Source organism: Parus major, chromosome 4, assembly GCF_001522545.3.
Source record: "Parus major isolate Abel chromosome 4, Parus_major1.1, whole genome shotgun sequence".
Taxonomy (NCBI): domain Eukaryota; kingdom Metazoa; phylum Chordata; class Aves; order Passeriformes; family Paridae; genus Parus; species Parus major.
In genome coordinates, this window is record NC_031771.1 from 31,128,589 (window position 1) to 31,151,197 (window position 22,609).

The window sequence follows — 22,609 nt, forward strand, 5'->3', positions numbered from 1 at the left end:
AGATTAGAAATCACATTCTGGAATAATGAACCAATAAACCTGAACAATGCCTAGAAGCATATTTATAGAAATTAATTTTCTGAAAAAAAGGGCAGTCTTATAGATGCCATTAATGGCTGTTGATACTTTTGTTTATGTGTGTGTGTAGTCCATGTGTTGACCTTCTGAATCTATTTTAGGGAAGAAATGACAGTACCTTGTCTAAAACCAGTATCTGGTCTGGTGAGACAGAGAGGGAAGGGCCAGATTAGCACTACAAAAGAGACCATACTCCGAAGAACACCTTGTTACAGGGGACAAAGAGAAACAGTACCTATTATCATAACCACTAATCATTTATTTACATTTGTTTCCCCTCCTCATTTTTTGCCAGCTAGTGTCTGCTGATAGCAAGGTCCCTTTACTAATTCACAGCTGTGGGATGGCCTTCCATGGGGTAAAGGCGAAGCTCAGTAGACATCAGTTCCTTTGGTTCAATGCATCACATCTTAGTTGCTCTGGCATTCTTATACTGAGTTGATGATTATAGTCTGTGGCATGTGAAATGGGTCCTACAGAACTCAAGGGAATGGAAGAAATTATACTACAGCGTATTAACGCACAAATTAAGTACTGAAAAAAAATATAATTCACGTGTTGAGAGTTATCCATTCCTATCACTGTTTATTAAGGGAGAGTGACTGGAATTTCTTCCCATGAAAAATATGTCGCTTTGGCAATTTACAGATGTTTGCTAGATGAGCTGGTGTAATCTCAGAAGAGTTTAAATTAAATTTTGGTAACAGATTGATGCAGTCAAAGATCACAAAGAGCTGTTAGTTAAGGTAAGGAGGAGTAAGAACGGTGTGAGGTTTTCTCACCCCCAATATGTTACTCTTTTCCAGAATTCTGTTAGGAGTTAAATGTTTTTTATACTTCTGTCCTGTTTTCTTCTCCTGTTTAGAATTTTTTTTTTTTTTTTAACAAAAGCTGGACAAAGAACACTTCAGAAACATTAGAAACAAACCTCATAAGCACAGTATTTATTTCTTTTCGAGACAGATAAAATGGTAGGGAAAAGCAGCTGGCTATTTTGGGCTGGCACAACTAGGAGAAATGGAAAGTTGACACACCTGACAGAGCAAATATCTTTTGTGAAGACAAAGTAAAGACACCAGAGGGGCCACTGTTGTGAGACTATCCAGTCTGTATAACCTCACTATGCCAAAAGAGAAAAACCTTTCTCTTTCTTCCACCACACTTGGGAAAGCATGAGCAGCAGCACTGCCTGAAAGCCCTTCAGCAGGCACATGCAGTTCCCCTTCAGCAAACACAGTCTGTGTACAGCTGAATCCTCTGTGGCCAGGTCGCAGCACAGCTGAGCCAGCAGGGAGGGCAGCACAGACATGAGCTGTGCCAGGCAGCAGAGGTTCCCAAAACCCTGCCTGCTCATGACAGCACCATTCACTCAAAGACACGGGGGCTGCACAGCAGCAAATAATAGGAATTTTGTGCAATTTCATCCCTACCATTGAAGATTATTAGACCTCTTTTCCCCCATTGTTACATAATGGTATTCAGGAAGCAGTGGAGTGGGAGAAAATTTAATACAAAATGACCTTTAATAAACAGTAAAAGACATGTTACAGATTTGAAAGGGGATAAAGGAGCTTCTTTTACTCACTTTCTCATAATTGAAATCTAGGTATGGTGAGACAACAGCTAACCAGGCAGCTAGTGCTTATGGTGAAAGTCAGATCTATGAATCATAGGAGTGAATTGTAAATTAGGGCATCTAGACATTACTCCTTTAAAGGCCTTAAGACATCCCTTGCGTCAACACTGACATTTTTTATCTTCACAAAACTGATATAGGAAAGAAGGCAATACTTTTTCTGCTATTATTGCTGATTCAAATGAAGGTAACTATGCAGGAAGATAAAATAGTAACACCATTTCCACACATGAAAATCAAGCTATCTTAATGGACAAGAGATACCACTGTCAGTGGTATTATTCCAATTTTATGTCAGAATCTGAGTAAATTACCATTTATATAAACAAAAACTCTGGGCACTTCCTTGTACTGAGTCCAACAAGCATTTATAATGGACATACTAAAGTACATCTGGACAAACACCCGCTACAAAACTCCTTCCGAGGTAAGACTTAATGTGTCAGTAACATCCTCCGCTTCTGGGCTGCTTCATGGTGCAATTCCTACAGATGTCACTGTGGGAACTGAACTCATCTCAGTGTTCATGCGTAATTTCTGATGTGAAGACAAGCTAGAAGGCTACATAGGCTTATTAAAACATATGAAATTATGAGGGGAAAGAGCAACATGAGCAATGAACTTCAAATCCTGATTTCTTTTTAATTCAATGACAGAATTAGTCACCTACTCAGATACATAGCTGCTGTCCCAATGCTGTCGCATTCTAATGTTTTTCCTGCCTTCCTTCCTTTGAATTTGCCTAACTTTCAGCATTACTATCTTGGGTTGGTTTTTGTTTTGTTTTAACTAGGAATTGTCTTCCCATGAGCAAAGATTATATTCAGACACATCATATTGAGGTACACTTTCAAGGCATAAATTAAAACTATGGGAAGGTTTTCTTTACAAAAGTATTAAGAGTAATCAATCTTATCTAAATCATGCACTCCAAGCTGCTGTGCCTTCCAAAGAGCCTCCTTCCTATATTCTGGCAGGATTTCTAGATTCTACAATTCTTACTCATGAAGGCCTGCTCAACATTTGGTTTCCATCTTTCACTGACAACTAGTCCATGTTTCCAAACACATAGGGAAATTGAGGGAAACTTGCATGTGAAGTTCACTTGCATGTGAAGAAATACAGACTGGTGCCATCATCTTGTGTTGCAGTGCCATTTCACACTGTGCACACTCTGAGTTACACTAACCTAAAAACTGGTGACATCCACTGGGTCACAATTAATCACAAAGATGACACAGCACAGAGACACTTGCTTTGTGCAAACCTTCACTGCAGTAAGCAAAGGTGAAAACCTCCCAACACAAAATAAATACATAAACTTCCTATATTCTTTCAGGTGGCTGCCACAGATGTTACAGCAGTAAGAATTCTTAAGTCAGTTTTAATCATTTCATACTCAATGCTAAAATGTATGCCTCCTACAAACCAAGCAATTTTTACAGCAATTTTTTACTTTGGGTGAATTGGCTTGGATTTTACTGGTGCTATCTGTAAAACCATCTCAAAGTTTTGTTTACTTCAATAACGAATGCTTAAACTAAAAAAAACCAAATAAAAGCTTCACCCAACAGATCTTAGATTAAAGCATGTTTCAGTTCCTTAACACTAATGGAATTAATGTGCATTAATAAAATTTACTGCAGAAGTATAATAAAACTGAACAAGTTCTGAAGATGTTTTGAATAATGCATACAACCAATAAAACATGACAAACTGTACTTTCAAGAAACTGCATTATTTTTAAGAAAAAAGGAAGAATCATGGCATTAAGACTGCAAAACTGGATTCTTCCTATACATTGCTATTGCCAGGTGTTTTTTTAGAACAGGTGGAAAGCTCAGTAATCTTTGCTAGGCTTCAAACAAAATCAACATATTTTAATAGCCAACACTCTCTTCTTACACCCCAGACTCAAGAAATCATCTTGTGGCCCTCCAGCCTCCCCAGGTATATGGAATCCATCAGAAGCATTACATTTACAGCAGAAGAGATCCAATCTCCTCACAGAGACCAAAGATGAGACGACAATCTCACAGAAACATAGTATGTAAGTCTGTGAAGTAAGTAAAACTATGAAAAGGGAAAGGAATTGGAGAGTCTTCCCAGAAATGTGTATTTGACATCAATGACAAGACCTCCAGAGCAGATCCATCGGTGCCTTGTGCTGGCTACAGCCAGTTCTTTCAAAATGACACTTGCCTGATGAGCAAAATAATAACCTGAACTGGAACTGGAAGGACCTGTACTGATCTTTTCTTTTTTTAAATTCAGTAGGCTACTGGATGCTCCACAAGTTTACAAAACAGCTGTGACTGTTATGGGCAGAGAGGGTGAAGAGGTGATCTCTCTGTTCATCTTAATCTTAACCGATAAATTTCAACCACCTTGGTAAAAATAGTTACAGGCATAAGCACCAGTTTTGTGCATATCCCTGTCTGAAGTTTTAATCAAATTTTGCTATGGAGTTGTGTGGAAAGCTGGTGAAAAAAATGCAAAGTGTCTTGCATTATTACTAGCACCATGGCATGGAGATTCTTTTTAAAAATGGCCACACAGATATCACTTGTAACTCACCTTCAAGGAGACACATACTGTACAGAAGTCTCTTTCAGGATTTGATTCAATTAGCATCTGAAACACAATAAAAAATCCAAGTGGAGGTGTCATCTTTTAGGCTAGGCAACCGTTTCCCATTCTTGCTCTGGTTCCTTAACTTCACAGTAATTTCTACTGCCATTTGACTGGATGAATGAACAAATTAGCAAACTCTACTCCTCCTGCACAGCAACTACAGAGACACTGTGTTAACAGAAATCCAATTGTGACAAAAGGTTTAATTCAGCACTGTATTTGCCTTCAGGAGGTGGCTTAGTTTTTTAAAACTTGGTGTTTTAATTACTCACCCAGTGGTACCTGGTTCAGTTAGATTCTTCCAATCTATTGTATTTTCTTGTCAATACCAATCTCTCTTCACACAGGAACTTCCTGACAAACTACTTTATTGTCCGCTGCACTTGCCGAAATTAAATTGTGAATATTTTGCAACCAATATATTTAAATTAGCTGAAAAAAAAGTTGAAAAATTACAGTACTTCAAATAAATTTGTAATGCTATGGCTTTATTTAAATCCAGTTTTCAAAAGCTTTTAGTAATTAGAAATATTTTCACTGCTCTCAAGAAGAATCTGTAAATAAAAGTACTTTTTAATTTCCTCTGAAGCATAAAGCTAATCCACATCCTGATAACCTTTTATTATTCTACTGGGCAGTGGAATTTTTAAGTAAAAATAATGGAAATCCAGGTCTTGTCCGTGTGCACAAAACAGGCAAAAATTTTCCTGCTATCAATTATGAGCCATCTTCTTCCATCTTGTACAATAATCCGATTCTTGTATAAGCAAACTAATGACACTAATTAATTTCCTTCTAAACTAAACACATCTGTGCCTCGATCCAAAATACTCTTTTTTAAAGACTATATAATTTGGTATTCCTTATTTTTCAATGAAACTAAGATTAAAAATTCCACACATTCTCAGAAGAGCACAAGGATTTAAACACTGTGTCTGAAAATCTCCAAATTGATATCATGATCTGTGCCTATCTATAAATACATGTGCAGAACTGTAAGATCAAGAAAAAACAACAAATGACGGCAACACCCTAAAATTAGTCAAGGACTCCCAACTGCTTCTTTGCCTGACTGTAGTCATGAGGACAGACATCTGTGCAAATTCTTGCATTTTATGGAAAGCAGGAAAAAGCTTCTGAATGGTTTAAGTTTTTAGTATGTTTATATTACCAGCCTTTAATTATTCTAGCTGCTCCTGATTTCCTGCATTTCTTAAATGTAGGAAAGAAGTGCACAGTGAAGTAGTTTCCAGTTCCTTTAGTATCATGAAAGGTAACCAACACCACCATACTAATCCACAGACAGTTCCCTATCTTTTAAAAAACAGAAGGATGTTTTCAAAGAAGACTTACACTGTGTACCAGCCTCTTCTCTGGCTTTTCCTCAGGAATATGTAACAATCCAATTTTTCGTTGTTTCTCTGTTTTACTTTTGGACCATAAAAATGACCCAAAATTAACCGTATTCCCCACTGTCACTGTTCTTAAGTGAATTTAACTATCCTGAGTTATTTCTGAATTTATGCTAAGTAGCTTTAATACTCAGGGAATATAATGCATCTATACTCCTCTTTCAGTTCAGTGGGGAATTTTCAGGAAAGAAAGAATATAAACTTCTTTCAGGCTCTTCTGCATGACAGTTGTTTTCTAAAAGGTCTTCATACTGCAATCCCTTTAGACAAAAACATATTATGAATTCTCTTTAATTCTCCTAATATCACAAGTTTTAATGAAATGCATTTCCAGTTTGTCATCTAATAACCATTTGTCACATACAAAAAATTCCCCACAACAGTACTTACTGTATCAGTCAATAATGACAACACCTTTTCTTTAGCTTCTTTATTTAAAATCAGTTTATATATCAGTGAATTTCAGTAATAAGAAACTGTTCTCTCACAAAATCCCACTATCAGAATGGTAAACTCTTAACTATCTTTATTTAAGAAAATAACAACTATGCCCCACAGATTATGACAGAGCTTGAAAAGAAGTCTCTTTCTTTACTATGTAATGAAGACAATGTCATAAAAGTACATAACAAAGCTATAGAAAAATCAGGGAAATTACAGAAAACCAGAAGCTCCCCTATGTGTTTTGCCCTACTCAATTATTTTTTAATGGAAATAAAACATGAATGGCTTTATTCAAATAAATACATATTTTATTAGGTAAAATGCATCTGAAACATGAATTCCTCCTGATTCTAAATTTCAGACTATGTAAAAAGTCAAAATGATGGGCTATACTGGCCAAAGGTTGGTTACAAGAGTTTTTATTTTGCAAACTATACAGAAACAGTAAAAAAGAAAATGCATTATACTTTTCAATATTACATAAGATAAACATTAGATTTAGTATTTAGAAATAATTCAAATATTATTTAGAAATTAATTCAAATAAGAATCTCATTTTCCTTTTATTAATGATGGGAAACCAGTGATTCATTCTTAAATTATACAACCTGTAGTGATACATTATACAGGCCATGTCAATTTTATTGTGGGCAGAAAGAAACAGATAGGATATGAATGAAGATGGTGGAGTCCCAAAATGTCTACACAATTAATTAACATGCTAACATAAATACAGTGATTAAAGTAATTTTCTCTACAGTAAAATCTTAAGTGCTACTCTACACAATAAGTATAATCTAGACCACATGGTAATTACATAATAATAGGAAAAAATTAAAATAATCCATTTTCTTCATTCCAGCAGCAGTACCTATACTGGTATTAATTTGGTAATTGGGTGTGCTTAGCTATTGCCTAACATCCTATACTGGTATGCATGCTAAAACCTCTCTAGTTCTATTTTGCAAGGCACCTTTACAATACGTTCTATAAGTTTCTGCACTAATAACAGAAAACAACAATGAATTAAGATAAAGAGCAAAACTATTTCCTGAAATAAGAAAATAAAAAGCATCATTATACATTTATTAAAAACTACCTTGGGGCAAGTGACAATACTCTGAAATACAGTCATGTATAAAGGTAATACCATTTTAAGCAAATCTTTTTCCCAATGTAAATATTTTATCTAGTCTGATTAGAGAGAAATACAGAGAAACCACAAAAGGTGAAGCAATGTCTAAGTAAATAATGATAAAGCTTATATGACCTTGACACAAAACAAAAAAAAAGGACAAAAAAATTTTAGAATTATAGAACTGGTGCTTGTCCATGCTACTGCTTTTGAAAAACCCTTTCAATAATCTAGCCATTTCCTAATAAAAAGATAACTATAAATGCAAACCCAAAGGAGGACTTTGCTACAGTTCTCTCTCTTGATTTTTCTCCATACCTTCGGTAATTAAAGGGTGGCTGTGATGCTACCTGTGCACCAATGTTTTTTTACTGCAATACATGTCTGAATCATTAAATGGACAACTGCAGGGCCTAAAACACTGACAGAACTGAAGTTAAGTCACAGTATGCATTCTGAAGAGGACATGCACTGTTCCAAGTAAGGGCAAATACCTTTCCAGCAGAATTTTGAAGAGACTGGTTGGCTTTCTAGTGTTTTGCACATAGATATATTTTCAGTAGCACATAACGTTTTTTTCTTCAGGCTAGAATTCCAATGTGTTCTCTTCAGCGCAACGGCATTTAAAAACTCAAAGCACATGATATAATTATTCTTATTTAAACAAAAGAAGTCTATGACTCCAGCTGCAATGTTTGAAATAATCATACAAAATATACATATTTGTTAGAACCCTTTTGATCTCGGAGAACAAAGGGATTTTATGAAATATCATCTTGTGAAATTTAGAAAGGTACAACATTATGGACCTCTTAATATTATCAAATATATCCATCATGATCATCGTCATCATCATCATCATCCCCTTCATCTTCATCATCATCTTCAATTTCGTCTTCATCATTCATAATTTCATCTTCATCATCTTCATCATCTGTCCATTCATGGAAATCACCAGAGGCAAAATCACCTGAAGTCTCTAAATCAATAGCTAAAAAGGTATGATAGTTATAGAAAAGACTCACAAGATAGACTACATATTTACAGATTATTTTACATAAGCATACAAAAGGCACACCAGAATATTTACTTTCAGGACAACTACAGAGTGTTACATAAAAACAAAATATAAATAATATGACGATTCTTTTGTCATAAAAAATCCACCTCAATTTTGAATTAATTTCTCAATGTTAACCAAAGGAGACAAATTTTATGTATATGTAGAACTATAATGAGTGCTAGGAACAAGTGAAAAGATTTAAGTCCAACTTACAGATGACAATAAGGACTACTGATAATATACCCTGACTATTGTTCACTTCTTACATATTGTCTTGAACTATATAAAACCGTCCATTTATCTAGGAATGATTCTGCATCAGATGGACAATAGGCCTGAGCTTGTACCTCAAATACAGTGTACAATTTACTCTCTGCTTCAGGCTATGTTCTTTTGTTGGAGAAGAATGAAAAGGAGTCATGAATGACTTTTGTTTTTGTTTGTGTTTTTTTAAAAAAATAGGAAAAGTGCTTTTTTTTTTTCATCTTTTATATCTGGGACATCAAATAAAGGTGACATGGGAATTCTTGGAAGAAGCTGCACAGTGCTGTAGGGAAGGGAAAAATAAGGGAAGATTTAGTGTGCTAAAAAGTTTTGGCAACTCCCTCAAATATAAACTGAAAAAAATGTCAAATAGAATTCACTTGCATGCCGATTACCCAAAGGAATTTCATGAAACATTCTGGGACTTATCTAATGCTGCTCTAGAAAATTAATATTTCCTGGGTTTATATACACTATGCCAAGCACATGTAAGGAGTTCTATTAATAGTTGACACAGTGACAGGAGCTCAAAAAAAAAAATAATTAAGCAATAACAATAGAAAATTATAATTTGTTGGGTTTTGTATCAAAATCCGTGTAGTTGGGTCCCACACTTCTTACTGAAGAAATTTAACCTGGTTGTCAATCAAAGGGAAAAACACCTCTAAACTGAACACCACAGAAAGTTCTTAACTTACCACATTCTGCTACACCATTTGTTCTGGATCCTGACACTTCATTGCCATATCTGTCCACACACCAGCACTGCCCTAGGCTTCCGTGGCACTGACTTGGTTTGTAATACCCATCCTCATCACAGTAGGGGATGTACTGCCCTGCAAGATAGATAGGTATACAGATATAGATATATATGTTGAATAAGTGTACTAAATTCTATGCCTTGGCCAATGTCACAATTATAGTAGAAAGCAACTACCTTTTACTGCTTCATCATTTCAGACTCTAGGCTGACTGCTTTAGTAATACTAAATTCGGTTGACTCAAAGTGACTGAAAGTATCAAATGGAGGGAAAATGACACAAATCAGTCTTGGACTGATTTCAAGAAATCAAGTGAGTGATACTGCTTTAAATTTTTGGTTGATCCTGTAATACATATTTCTTACTCCCTGAATATCTCTGTCCAGATTTTCACTGTATTCTGGTGAAAGGGTTGAAATGTAGGGGCCACTCCTGAATGGGAAGTTCTATCATCTGTGGAGTACAAACAAGTCTGAATAGTAAAGGCCAGACTTCCTAACAAACTATCTGCCACAAGGAGTTATTTGTGGTTAACATGTATTTTAAAAAACACTTATTTACACACTAAGATGCAATTATTCCACCAGAGAAGATGAATGCAACAGAACATACCACAGAAAACTGTAAAAAATTAATACTAAATTTGCATTTATATGTATAGGAAGGGCTTATATTGTGAGACAGTGACTTGCCTACAGCTGAATAATCCACTGTTTATCACTTGGACCAAATGGAGACCACAAAGAACAAAATATTCATATGCAAGCATTTGAAGTGTATAGTTCTTCTTAGAAACCATCTTTATGAGAAAAAAGGATACAGTTTTGACTGCTTGGGTCCAAGCCTTTTATTGCAGCTTTTACAAAGTAACTAGTGGTAAATGAAGACTTTACACTTCAGAAATATTGATGCAGTATAAACTGATTCACAACAAAAATTTAAATTACTTACAGAATATTATAGTTATAGGATCAGCAAAAATACTACTTTAGAAGTACCTTATGCTGTCCCTTCTGTAACTGTAAAAATGTACCTTCTATCAGGATAATAACACAAATCTAAGAGCTTTTGGTAGGTAACATCATAAAACCAAGTTTAATAGCTTTCAAAAATTTCATAAATTTTATTTCTGAGATTTACTGTGGTCTATCTTCATTGGATTAATATTGATTTTGTGTTGCTGCTTAACTAGGGTTATTTATGTAAGTAATAAAACCTTCAAAAGAATGATCTATGGCTCACCTAGGAGCTTCTTTCCTCCTTGCTGCTTCTGAATGTTGCTGAGTTCTGTCTGGCAAGGTGGGTCTAAAAGGACATAAAAAAATGTTGAACAGGTTACACAGTATCTAGGACAGACAGCACATGACTACATTTTCAGAGTTTGTTATGCTGTAAGGTCACTCTAACTATTGATCTTATGAAACACACACATCTGAAAAAAAAATCATAACCAACTTTGCTACAGTTCCAGAATTATGAATCTGAACACCACCATGGATTTGTGCAGCACACCACTCCCAGTAAACTCATCTCCAAGTGAGCCTCTAGCCACTAGTCTGGAAGACTGAGGAATGCTAGACCAAAATAGTAATTCTATCACACCCTACTTTACTGCTCTATAAAAATCAGTGCAACTGCTTGCTTCATGTATTAGCTAAAAACAGGATGGCTCTTTAAATTTCTTCCCTTTTCTCCATTTTAGAAGTTATGTTCCAATTTTGTATTTCACATACTACACACTAAGAAAATAAGACCTTTCTCTTCACTGAAGCCTGCAAGATTGTGATTCTCTGGCAACAATGTAAGACTGGGTCTCATGGATACGAAACCCCATGTACATCAAACTAACTTAAAAATGGAGGCCAAACTTTTGATGGCTCTAAGAAGCTGAATATGTACCAAAATTCAGTTTTCCATTCTTCAGCTACAGCTTGTTCTAGTTCTAAATAATTTCATTTTTTACTGTCCACAGAAGAAAGTCAAAGTATGCCCCATAATGGGAAGAAAATAAGATGTGAACGTATTTACATCACTGTTCAATAAGTGAAAGAATCAAAAAGAGAAAAGCACTAATTAATCTCTGAACAATGGCACTGCAAAGCACATTAGACCATTATTAGCACCAGGGCATTTATCATTCTGAACCAGCAATGGAATTACTGAGTTTACTCACAGGTGTCTTTAGCCTGCACCATTCCCAGACAAAATCTTACATTACATGAATATTAATTGCATTTTCCATTTTAGCAGACTCTGATAAATTATAATACATCCTGCCATGTACTTAACTCAAGGAATCCCTTTTTCCCCGTGCAAATAGAAAAAGGTGTTTGAGCTGGTTTAAAGATGAGTAAGACTGGCCCAGCCCATTGATGCAGAACACATGTAAAACCAGAACCCAGTCACTATGTAGGGCACACTGGTGACAAATGCCTAGATGAACAGCCTAGTTATTCCCAACAGGCCTTTGGTTTTATCTTAGAGAGTAAAAAAAAAAACCTAGTAGACAATAATAACCCATAACTGGCAGCAGGCTGTTCATTCCTCTTGGTTTTATATTTTAAGTAACATTTACATATGCAATACATTTAAAGAAGCTTATCAATGTTTCCAGTGGCCTCAACTCTAGTGGGCCTGGCTTTCCACACTAAATCTATAATGATTCTGTGAAGGCCTTAAGGGTAGGCTCCACTTTCAAAATACTGTCAACAGGAGTCTTAATGCAAGAAGAATTTTTCAGGAGTTGTCTTTCCAGACAAAAAACCAATTTATCTGTGTGCTCTTGAAAAATCACTGAGATTTGACATCATTGGGTCGGTATTGGATTTCAATAATTCAGCCTTTGAGTATTTGTTGAGACAACATGAGACAACATGAAGTTTTACTTTTTTCATTGTGAGAAGTACTTTGAGGATGATCATTCTCACTATTTCATTTCACTACCTTTCAAAACTAAGGTTTCTGTCTTTCCCAATATTTGATGATTTTAAACTCTTAATGCTACAACATTCTGAGGATCGATTATTTCTTAACTAAAGGTATATTCTACTACCATTTATCTAATAAATGATAGTCATTTATCATACAAATATCACAGGTTATAAGGACCTAGGAATTGGATGAATTTGGCAGGGTTAGATTAATGGTTGGGTAATGTCACAGAATGATTCTATTCTATTCTATTCTATTCTATTCTATTCTATTCTATTCTATTTCTATTCTATTTCTATTCTATTTCTATTCTATTTCTATTCTATTCTGTTCTGTTCTCTCCTCTTCTGCAAAAGAGATGGGAAATACACCAATGAATAATTAGCCAAATAGGAAGAATACGTGTATTTTTTTCCATGATAAATAATCCTAAATTAGAAACAGAGATATGCACATATGAACACTAACATGTGGAAATGTAAAAATTATGAATAATGCCTAAAGAAAAAAAAGTATAGCTATAAGTGTTTGGTGGCATAATTACAAAAAGGAATACCACTAACCAAGAGGTAACAAGGCAACGTGAGGCAGTTACTTACCCAAAACACTCTTCTTCTCAGAAGTTAGGTCTTCAAGATTCACACTTAAGCTTTGCTTCTCAGGATAAAAGCAGCAAAACCTCTTAACAGTACTAAATCACTCTGGTGCTTAAAACTTTCAAAGAGAATGGTAGGCTAGAAGTTCAACCAACTCCTTTTGGCTCACAGCACAATTCCTTTTTCCTCTCTTCCCAAATCATAATGACTCCCTCTTTATTTGCAGCTTAGTTCCTAAGTTTGAAAAGCTTTATTTTAGATTTCTGAAGTTATTTCAATAAAAAAAAAGCAGTCACTGGTCAACTTATGACAGTCTTGAGCCAAGGAGAGAAAAAAAAATCTTTTACAAAAATCAGGGTGGCAGTTTCTCTTGAAATAGCAATGAATCTGACATCAGTCTGTCTGAAAATCTGAATACAAATAAGGTATCTAAATCATCTTCATCCTTAATCAACTTTCACAGATGAGGCAGAAATTGTCCTTCTGCTAATATCAATGCATGGCTGGGAGTGAATCCTGCACCACACACCACCAGTCACTCACAGTTTGCCAGTGCTCAAAGTACTGGTGCACACCAGAGTATCCAATGTTATTAATGATGGCCCTTGAGACATCAATATCCAGTCATGTCAAGAAGTGCTTCAAGGTTAGCACGATTAAGCTTTGATTTACCAAAATAGCACATTAACAGATCAACTGGAGTCAAACTGGTAGGTTTGACAAAGAATGTCTATGATTTTTAATAGACAGCTCTCAAGGAGTTGTGACCCATACAGTGAGCCTCCAACTTTCAGAGATTCTCCTTACACAAATCTAAAACAGTGTTTTTCTTCACCTCTGAAGTAGATAGTATTTGGCAGAGCCCCTAAGTTCTGGAATATGGTCCACTGCAGATAAGGCTGCAGAGACATCTTGCCTGTACTTGGGGTCAGGCATTGTAATTGTTGGACGGCCATGGTTTGTATTTCAGGGATCTGAAGCATCAATAATACTCTTCAAGAAGTCTGCCAGGGGAGCTCATTTATGATCATCATTTACCTAGACAAAAGCATGTTACATCTTCTTTTGTAACTATCTATAAATATATTTGAAGTCCTTGCAATCTCAAGACCAGCAAATACAAATCATGGTAATTGTCATTCTTCTGTAAGAGGGACTGTTTTTAAAATCATGATGACGTCTTCAAGGAATGACAGACAGAACAACCTCTAAGAAAACACACCTAGAGAAGTGCTGGACTAATAGATCCATGCAGAGGCCTGTAGTAAAGAAATACTTTACTGCCAAGCATTAATACTTTCAGAAAAATTGGTTACTCCCCTACTCTGAATCAGTGATACAACAAAACAAGGCTGCAGTAATAGATTACTGGCAGAAAAAAAACCCAGCCTGTAAAAAGGCCAACATTGCAAAGGCTTCAACATTTAGGTAAGCACTAAAGTGTCATTGAACAACTAAGAAAGTTGAACAACTAAGAAGATAGGTGCTGAAACACTTGCATGGATTGTTGAAACTGGAGCGCCATAGTGACCAAAGTGTACAGAAAGACTTGCAAGGAACGCTGGAACAGTGCAGATTTTGATGTATTGCAGAAATGCATTTTAAGGCCTTGGATATACCTCAGAAATACTGAACTACATTTAAAGCAGAGTAAGGGTAAGAAAAAATGCAATAAGCATCACTGGACTGTACCTCAGTGTTTAACCATTCATGAAGGTGGGACATCTACTACAGAAAGATAATCTTCTCCACAAGATAGATCTGACTTCAGGATTCATCAAAAAGTTGTCTATATTGACTAGAGGTAGTTAGCAATGTTCAGTAATAGGTCTAATGTAGTGCAATCCAGCAGAAAGAAAGAGTGAGAAGTGTTTCAAGTACTTGTCCAATCCTGACAATCTTGCACGGTAAAATTAAGATCAAAGACCATGAGGACTTCTCAGATAATGACTCCAGCAAATACTGTGCACTTTTAAAAAGCACAATGAAATTGGTATCCCAGTATGATATATATGATTGACTAAATTTTGTATTCCTTTAGAACATTAATCAACAACAGTAATGTAAAGCCACTGATCTGCCCAGAAAGCACTACTACATGGCTTGAAGCATTCTGTTAACATCAACTTATTTTAATAAACATCAGAAAGAAACTGCTGAAAGTTTCAGAAAGGCTTAGTTTAAGGCCTTATTTTGATCATTCCATCAAGTAAAACATAACCAGACATGAACATATATTCCACGGCTCGGCATAACAATGCGAATTACAAACAAGAGAATTCAATGGGTCACTAATTCACTAGGGAAGTAGGGTTCAGACAGTTGTTCAACAGCTAATAATAAGACATGACAAAAGAAGACTATAAGATTTTTCTCACACCAAAGAACAGAGAATACAGATTTTGATGACATTGTTCATTTTGAAGGATGAAGTGCATGTTTAATGTGCAAGGGCTGCTGAAACTGAGATTTCACTTCATATACAATATTTAGGAGACATCTTTTTACTATATTCTCAAACTCACTGTTGTATCAAAGACTATCTAATCTGTTTGAAATCACCACCTTATATGAACACCATTATCAAGACAGTGAGGAAACTGGTAAAAAGGGGAAGAAAAGCTTGATAATGTTGAGTTCTGCTGTGTGAAGAATCAGTGTCACCGAAAGATGGATTTGTTGGGAGTCCCATTTCATAGTGTTTAGATCAGTCTTTACAATGCCATCCTCAGTTTCTAACAGTACACTGAGCTAATATTATGCACAAAATGTGTTTATTAGGTAAGAAAATGCAAAACTACTTGAAACTGGTCTGTGGAAGCGTTTTCTTAATGCCCTGGTTATGCCATGCATACATTATATGTAATTCCTGGAAAAAACCCTTGGACCATAGTAGGCCACATGTAATTTGCTGTACTTCCTCTGGCAATAGGAAAGAATTGTACTGCCATCCAAAGACTAAGGGTATTTATACATTAAGTTGAAATTATTGTGGTCTTTTTTTATTTTATAGACAAATGAACAAAACATGTTATGTTCTTTAAGAGGTTCATTACTTCTGGGATGGGCTATTTTAAATTTGCTAGTGTTGGTGGCACTATATACAGGCATATAAAAAAATGCAGCAAAAGTTATTGTTCTACTATAAAACAAACAAGATCTTTTGAAAGCTTGAATGTTAACATTTTAACAAAAAAGTTAATAAAGTAGTGATATCTGCTATTTAGTATTTATCTACAGAAGCACAGCTTTATTTTTACTTAGATTTCCAACTGGCAGATGTGGCATGATAAAAACCTTGATTTTCACAGAAATCAGAATGAAACCATTAATGTTGAATGCTAATGGAATTTATCATGAGTTTTAAGGGTACAAGTGAGATTTAAAGACTGATAGTAAAACTTTCAAAAAGGCTGAATTAGCTTAGCAAACTTTCCACCAAATCAGTTTTATCTCCTTGATCAGCAGTAAAAGTTTGAACCCTAGTTACTGTTTATCCTTTAGAAAAGCTCCCTAATGTTAGTAAGAAAAATGCAAGGGTTATTCTGACCAACTTCACACATTATTCAATGAGTGAATTTCTTGATGTGTTACAAGTAACTTGATTATATAGTTTACATGATGTCTCACCTATGTCTAAAATTGTTATATATTCCTCAGGAAAACAATGCTTATAGGTTGTGTTTATTTGTCTAACCAAAATTACATCAGAACATTAACAAGAGATTCAAGTAGGCAATAAAAAAAAAGTTGTTTTAGGTTTAAATGACTGGAAATAACTTTATCCATAATGTTAATTCAGCTATTTTATTAGGCTCATTGAACATTAAGATACTCTACATTAGCAATAAAAAAGTTTATTTTTTAATGTAGGCAAAGTAGACTGGGAAAGAAATAATTTAAGCAATTTTGTTCCTTATTTTCATCTCTATTCCTCTACATACATACTAAATTTTGGCATGGGGAACAATATAGCTGCAAAAGCATTAGTGGCAGTGTTGCACTTTATTTAGAATCCTTGAATTTCTAGCAAGCTTTTCCATTTAGCCTGAGTCCTTTATCCTTTTTTTTTTGGGGGGCGGGGGGTGTTTTACTTCATTTTAGGTGTTCACCATATGTCACAAACCTTAACACAAATTCATTGCACAGCATTTAAGAGCTTGTAGTTCACTGTAATCTTCTTAATATGTTAATAAAAAGATAAAGCCAAACAAAAGGTCAGTCATAAACATATACAGGTTCATCTCATCTTTTACCTTGCTGTCTTTGGAAGCAGTAGCACCACTCATTGTTAGATATCAAACTGTCTTTGTACGTGTCACAAGAATTGAAGAACGCCCTGGTGCACGGCTCGTTCTTGTCAAGGTAAATGCTTCCAAGTTCTGACTGGTCCAACAACAGGTCATAGTTCGTGTCGAGCCTATTAAACATCCAGCCGAGGGAGTCTTTGCAAATTGGCAAAATGCTGGTATCAAATCCTAAGAGGCAAAACAAAAATAATAAAAATTATGTAGGAGGAAAGCTAGATCAGCTGCTGATCCCAGCCACCATGAAAGAATGCTGCATCATGGAAATAGCTCTGGTGGTACATAGATAACATAAATCAACAGTTTATGTTATTGAAATGCACACAGAAATTGTATGTTAGATTCACTTTTAAAGTCACTAAATTAACCTGCCAAAAAAATCAATCCTACAGTCAGCCTCAAAACATTCAGAAATATGAGGTTTTGTGTCAAATATTATACATAAAGCATGCACATTATGTACACTAATAAATGATATACAATGATTTCCTGAAAAATAATACTGATGAGGAATTTAAGTGATATTATAAATCAGGAGAATGAAACTTCAGTGGTTTGCAAAGTTTACAAAACCAAGAAGAGAATGACTTCCAGCTAACTTGTAGGAGTCTGTGCTTGTTTTTTTATTTTTTTTTTGTTGTTCTGATAACATACATTTAAATCTATGAAAAAAGAACATAATAGTTAGTCTCAGCAATGCTTTCAAAATTGTATTTTATCTTTACATGGTGTACTTTCTGTCTTGGAGGAGGCCATGGAAAAGATGATTGCTAAGAGCAGCTGGCTGCCAGTGTGGTACTTACCTACACACCTTACACCTTCCTAAATCACTGCTTGAAAAAATGGTCAAACGGAACAGGCTGAGTTAATTACTCCTGTAGCCACACCTCCCATTGATGTTTCCTGCATGATCTTTAAAGTACATGCAGACTTGCCTATGGACATGAAAGGGAAATGCAGAAACCACCATGCCTCTTGCCTCTGTTGAAGCTGTGAGCTGCAGATGATACAAACACATTCTTTCTCTGGTTCATGTACTGTGGGTCACTCCACAGGCCAATGGGGCCAGGCAGTCGAGTACACACTCTAACACAGAACAAGATTTAGTGCTACTAATCATTATTCTTCCCAAAACTTTTAAGTTAAAACCGAGCACTGAAAAAACGAGATGGGTAGATGGAGATGGCTATAGAAAAGTTGACATGAGTGCACACAGGAATTCCCTATTTCTATTGCTCTTGAAAATCAAGCCTGCCTGCTTTTGCTGTTACTGACAACGGTAAGGAAATCTGAAAAGTGCTTCTATACTAAGTGCTAAACAGGTTTCATCCAATAATTTCATTCAGAAGTCATTAGATGTCCTTTTAGATATATATCTAAATATACTACTCTGTGGTAGAATGACCATCTCAGAAAGAAAAAGATAGCTGATAGCATCAAAACTCCCTGTGCAACTCAGACCAACACATAAAATCCTTTTCCCCAGAAATTCTAAGTTAACTATGAATTCTCGTCAGGGTGATCTCACTTTTTCTAGTTCCCTGATGATCTGTTGCATTATTTATTATTTTTGTTTGATAGAAAGAAGACAAAAAAAACAAAAATATTTAAGCCAGCCATTTCATATTTATATAGTTTTCATGTTTTTAATGCAACTTAGAAACATACCAAATCATTCAGCCAGAGATCTCTTTCCCTTCCTCTTCAGCCCTGATAAAACATCAGGACAAAATTTACTTTCTGTGGATTATGAAGAGCAGAGAGATACAGGACCCAACTGAATGAATAAGGATATAGAGTAAAAGTCTTATGCAACCTCATCAGAATTTTCCAACAGGTGTTTCAGACTAAAAAAAAACTGGAAGGTTCCTCCATCTTAAAACATTTTTTTAAGGATTAATGTTCAGTGTAACATTATTTACCTGCAAGGCTCTGCTCCTGAATGCCTCTTAACACATCCTCTCTTAATTCTGCTTTTAGCTAGAGATCCTCCTCATGACCTTGGGTACCAGAAGAGGTCAAATGAAACATAATGCTGCCTATCCTGCCTTTTGTGTACCTGCATCACAGGAGAAATTTTTATTATACTCACGATTTTTTTTCTGAATTTAGCACTCTGGCCAGCTCACTGAATTTTAGTAGATGGGGCAGGAATAGAACAACTATTATTTTAACTAATTAGATACCAACTAGAAGGGAATTTAAGATAAAAGCCACTTTAAAGATGTATTTAAGGATAGACCTTGGGGGCCAAAGTAACTGAAGATAATACTTCTGCATGTGGAAATTCAAGCTTAAGTTTCTTGAAAGAGACATCACTTTCAAGCTTGTGACAAAATATTTTTAAATCAGCATTTGTGGCTCATGCTGGCAAAGCTCATATAAAGCATTTTAGGATACTAGAAGGTAGTTTTATGTTTTTAATAAACTACACTAAGGAAAAGCAGCACCCCCCCCCCGCCCCAAACATCTGCTTATTTTACAGAATGGGAAGGGACCCAAAAGGATCATCAAGTCCAACTCCTCAGTCAGTTTCAAATTATACTCGAAAAATAAATAAATTTATCTGAAAAATAGTGAAAGAGAACTGAACATTTCAAAGGTGTATACACCACTAAATTAAGGTTGGAACAATATTATACAATTGCATAAGATTTTATCCCTGTTCTTCTTTATTTCCTTAACTATCATTAGCCTGTAACTGGAGTGCATCCTCTGTTTCCATTCCTCAATTCTTTTCTCACTTCTTTCTATACAGCTTTAAGATTTTTGAAAAAGTGGTATTACATTTTTCATAATTAAGGACAAAACTTGAAAGTAAAAAAAATTTGCATTGGAGTCAGCAATATAAATAAAAGGTGTATCATTTTATTATAGATCACTGATACCAATAGGATAGCACCAGAAAAATGTTATTATGTTATAATATTTTCAATAAATCCTGTCAAAGGTCAACATAACCATAGCTGAATATTTAAATATAGAGTATGAAGTCTGATATTTGTGACATGGTCTTCCTAGATGATGAGACTATATTATTCCAGTACATCAGAACTAATAAACCTACTTCAAACAATAACATTTTATATAAGAAAATCTTACATTTATTAAAACTGTCATAACCTATCTGTTAAATAGCATCAGATACTGGAAGAAAAAAAGCACTATGGCTCATGGGGTCTAACCTTCTACTAAATAAATGCTTGATTTAATAATTTTAAAACTGATCATGCTTTACCTCAAAAGCAATTTACATTTCTTTTATCAGAGTTCAATTCTGAAGTAGTTTGTATTTTCATTTACAGCCAAGATACATTGGTGTTGTTTTTACTAGTTTTGTGTTCTTCCTCTTGTTTAGTATATACAATTTTGTTGTAAATAGAGAAAAATCACATTTCTTCTTAGTTTTCATTGGTCTTGTTTCATCAAGCCAAAGTCTTTCACAACCATCAGTCACTGCAATATAGAACCATCTGAAATCTAGGTCAAATATTAGCTTTGCTCAAATAAATAAAATAAATAAATATGGCTCAAGTATTTCAGAGGTAAACCAGGCAGGTCTTGACAGAGATAGAAACAACTTTGTCTGATGTAAAATGGAGCATTCCATCTCCTCCAGAACTGCTACACCACAAAAAGATCATCACTTTGGGTCTATATACACATTACCAACTCTTTTAGAGATTCTTGTGGAAAAATATTTGGTTCATTTTAAAAGAACCTTTACTGAACTGTCCAAACTTAGAATTATCAGAAGTATCTTCTCTCAACAATGACTTGCTTTCTCTATTGTAATATTGATAAAATAATACATCTTGAAGCTGATATACTTGGGTAAAAGAGTCAGAAAAGCCTTGAAGTATGGATCTAGAGTTTAATATCTGCTAACATGGTTGACATGAATGTCTGTATCACCTGAAGGTGTCAGATGATACAGAACTAAGAATCAAAAAATCACCAGGTGACCTAGACCTCAGAAATTATTGACCAAATCACATAATACATATCTTATCACTTGGAACTAGAATGCTGGTTTTACACATTTTTCACGGTTGTAACATAAAGCAATAAGCAGAAACGAAAGAATAATTAGTATAATTGAATGATAGTAATTTATTCTTGATGATTAAGTACCAGGACATTACGCTGAGGAGAGCAAAAACTACAGTTCAGATAACTAAATTATGAAAGATGTTTTTCATTTTAACCACTTACTCAAAATCTATTTCCATATACCATAATGAAGTGAACTTTTATGCAGCTATTTCTGAACACTATCTATAAAATATGAAGCACCAGCTCATGCTCTTTTCCTGGTCAAAACAATCACAAGGGAAAAATTATTAAGAAATGTAACCATCCTCCATGGCTTACATACTGGGCATTCAAAGCATTTGCTCAAAAGGAACCAACAGAAATGCTCCTCTTTCTAGTTATTTCTTGGGAGAATTTAATCTCTTATCTGCTTTCCAAGGTAAAAACCATTGTTTGCCTGCTTATTAAACACATAAGTAATATGCACATTTGAGGAAGCCAGTTTTTGAAACCACGTGGAAGTCAAACAGCATACATACACAGAGCTCTCATACTGCATTATATAGAAATTGTTTATCTAAATTGCCAAGAAGTGCACAATTTTTTCCAATACCAGTGTGCTGTCTGAAGCAATAAAAGATGCTGGCAAATCAACACATGGATAAACACACATGCACTCTTTGCCAGACTCCTGGCTGACATCTAGACCATGGATTTTACCTGTTCAGTGTGCAGGCTGCATAGTAAGGTCTTCTCTTGTAATGGATTTCTGTAATATTCTGTTCAGCAGAAAATCTTCAGTGAACAGCATCTCTCAGCTGAAAACTACTGTGCACAAGCTGGGAAAATGTTTCCCTTCTTAATGCAATCAGGACAGAGCAGAGCAGGAAAGACTAAAGCAAAGAGGGCTAAGCAGAGGTGAATGCTTTAGTACTTGATCACAAAAATGGTGATCCTGGTGAGCCTCATTTGGCTCCACAAGATCCAGGGGACAGATTTAGGCATAACACTCTGTCCCCTGTCTAAGGCTGTAACACATTCCTGCTCACTAAGAGTACACAGAGAGGAGCAGAGCCCAGGTTAGGGCAAGGCACAGAATCACAGAATATCCTGAGCTGGAAAGGACCCAGAAGAATCAGTGAAGACAAACTCCTGGCCCTGGAGAACATGGAGAAGGTACCAAAGGTATTTTGATAAACCTAGGAAAACTGACTCTCGTGTCACAACAAAAGGTACAAGAGAAAGAAATGAAGTACAGCTGCAATGCCCCTGTGAAAGTTTGCATTCTGAAGCCTCCTCCAGAAAAATTTTAT

General features: G+C 35.3%; 1 protein-coding gene across 3 annotated transcripts in view; it reads right to left on the reverse strand.

The window, feature by feature from the left end:
* Positions 1-6,260: 6,260 nt before the first annotated feature.
* SPOCK3 (SPARC (osteonectin), cwcv and kazal like domains proteoglycan 3) overlaps positions 6,261-22,609 on the reverse strand; it is a 163,240-nt gene continuing 146,891 nt past the window's right edge. For 2 of the 3 annotated variants that reach the window (XM_015625632.2, XM_015625631.2), the window contains 4 exons: positions 17,211-17,432; positions 10,670-10,732; positions 9,365-9,502; positions 6,261-8,330 (listed from right to left, as the gene is read on the reverse strand). In XM_015625632.2, coding sequence (XP_015481118.1) covers positions 8,161-8,330; positions 9,365-9,502; positions 10,670-10,732; positions 17,211-17,432 — 593 coding nt within the window. In that variant the 3' untranslated portion in view covers positions 6,261-8,160. Of the gene's footprint in view, positions 8,331-8,354; positions 8,950-9,364; positions 9,503-10,669; positions 10,733-17,210; positions 17,433-22,609 lie in introns of those variants that run through there. The other variant, XM_019006448.2, reaches the window with a different exon arrangement.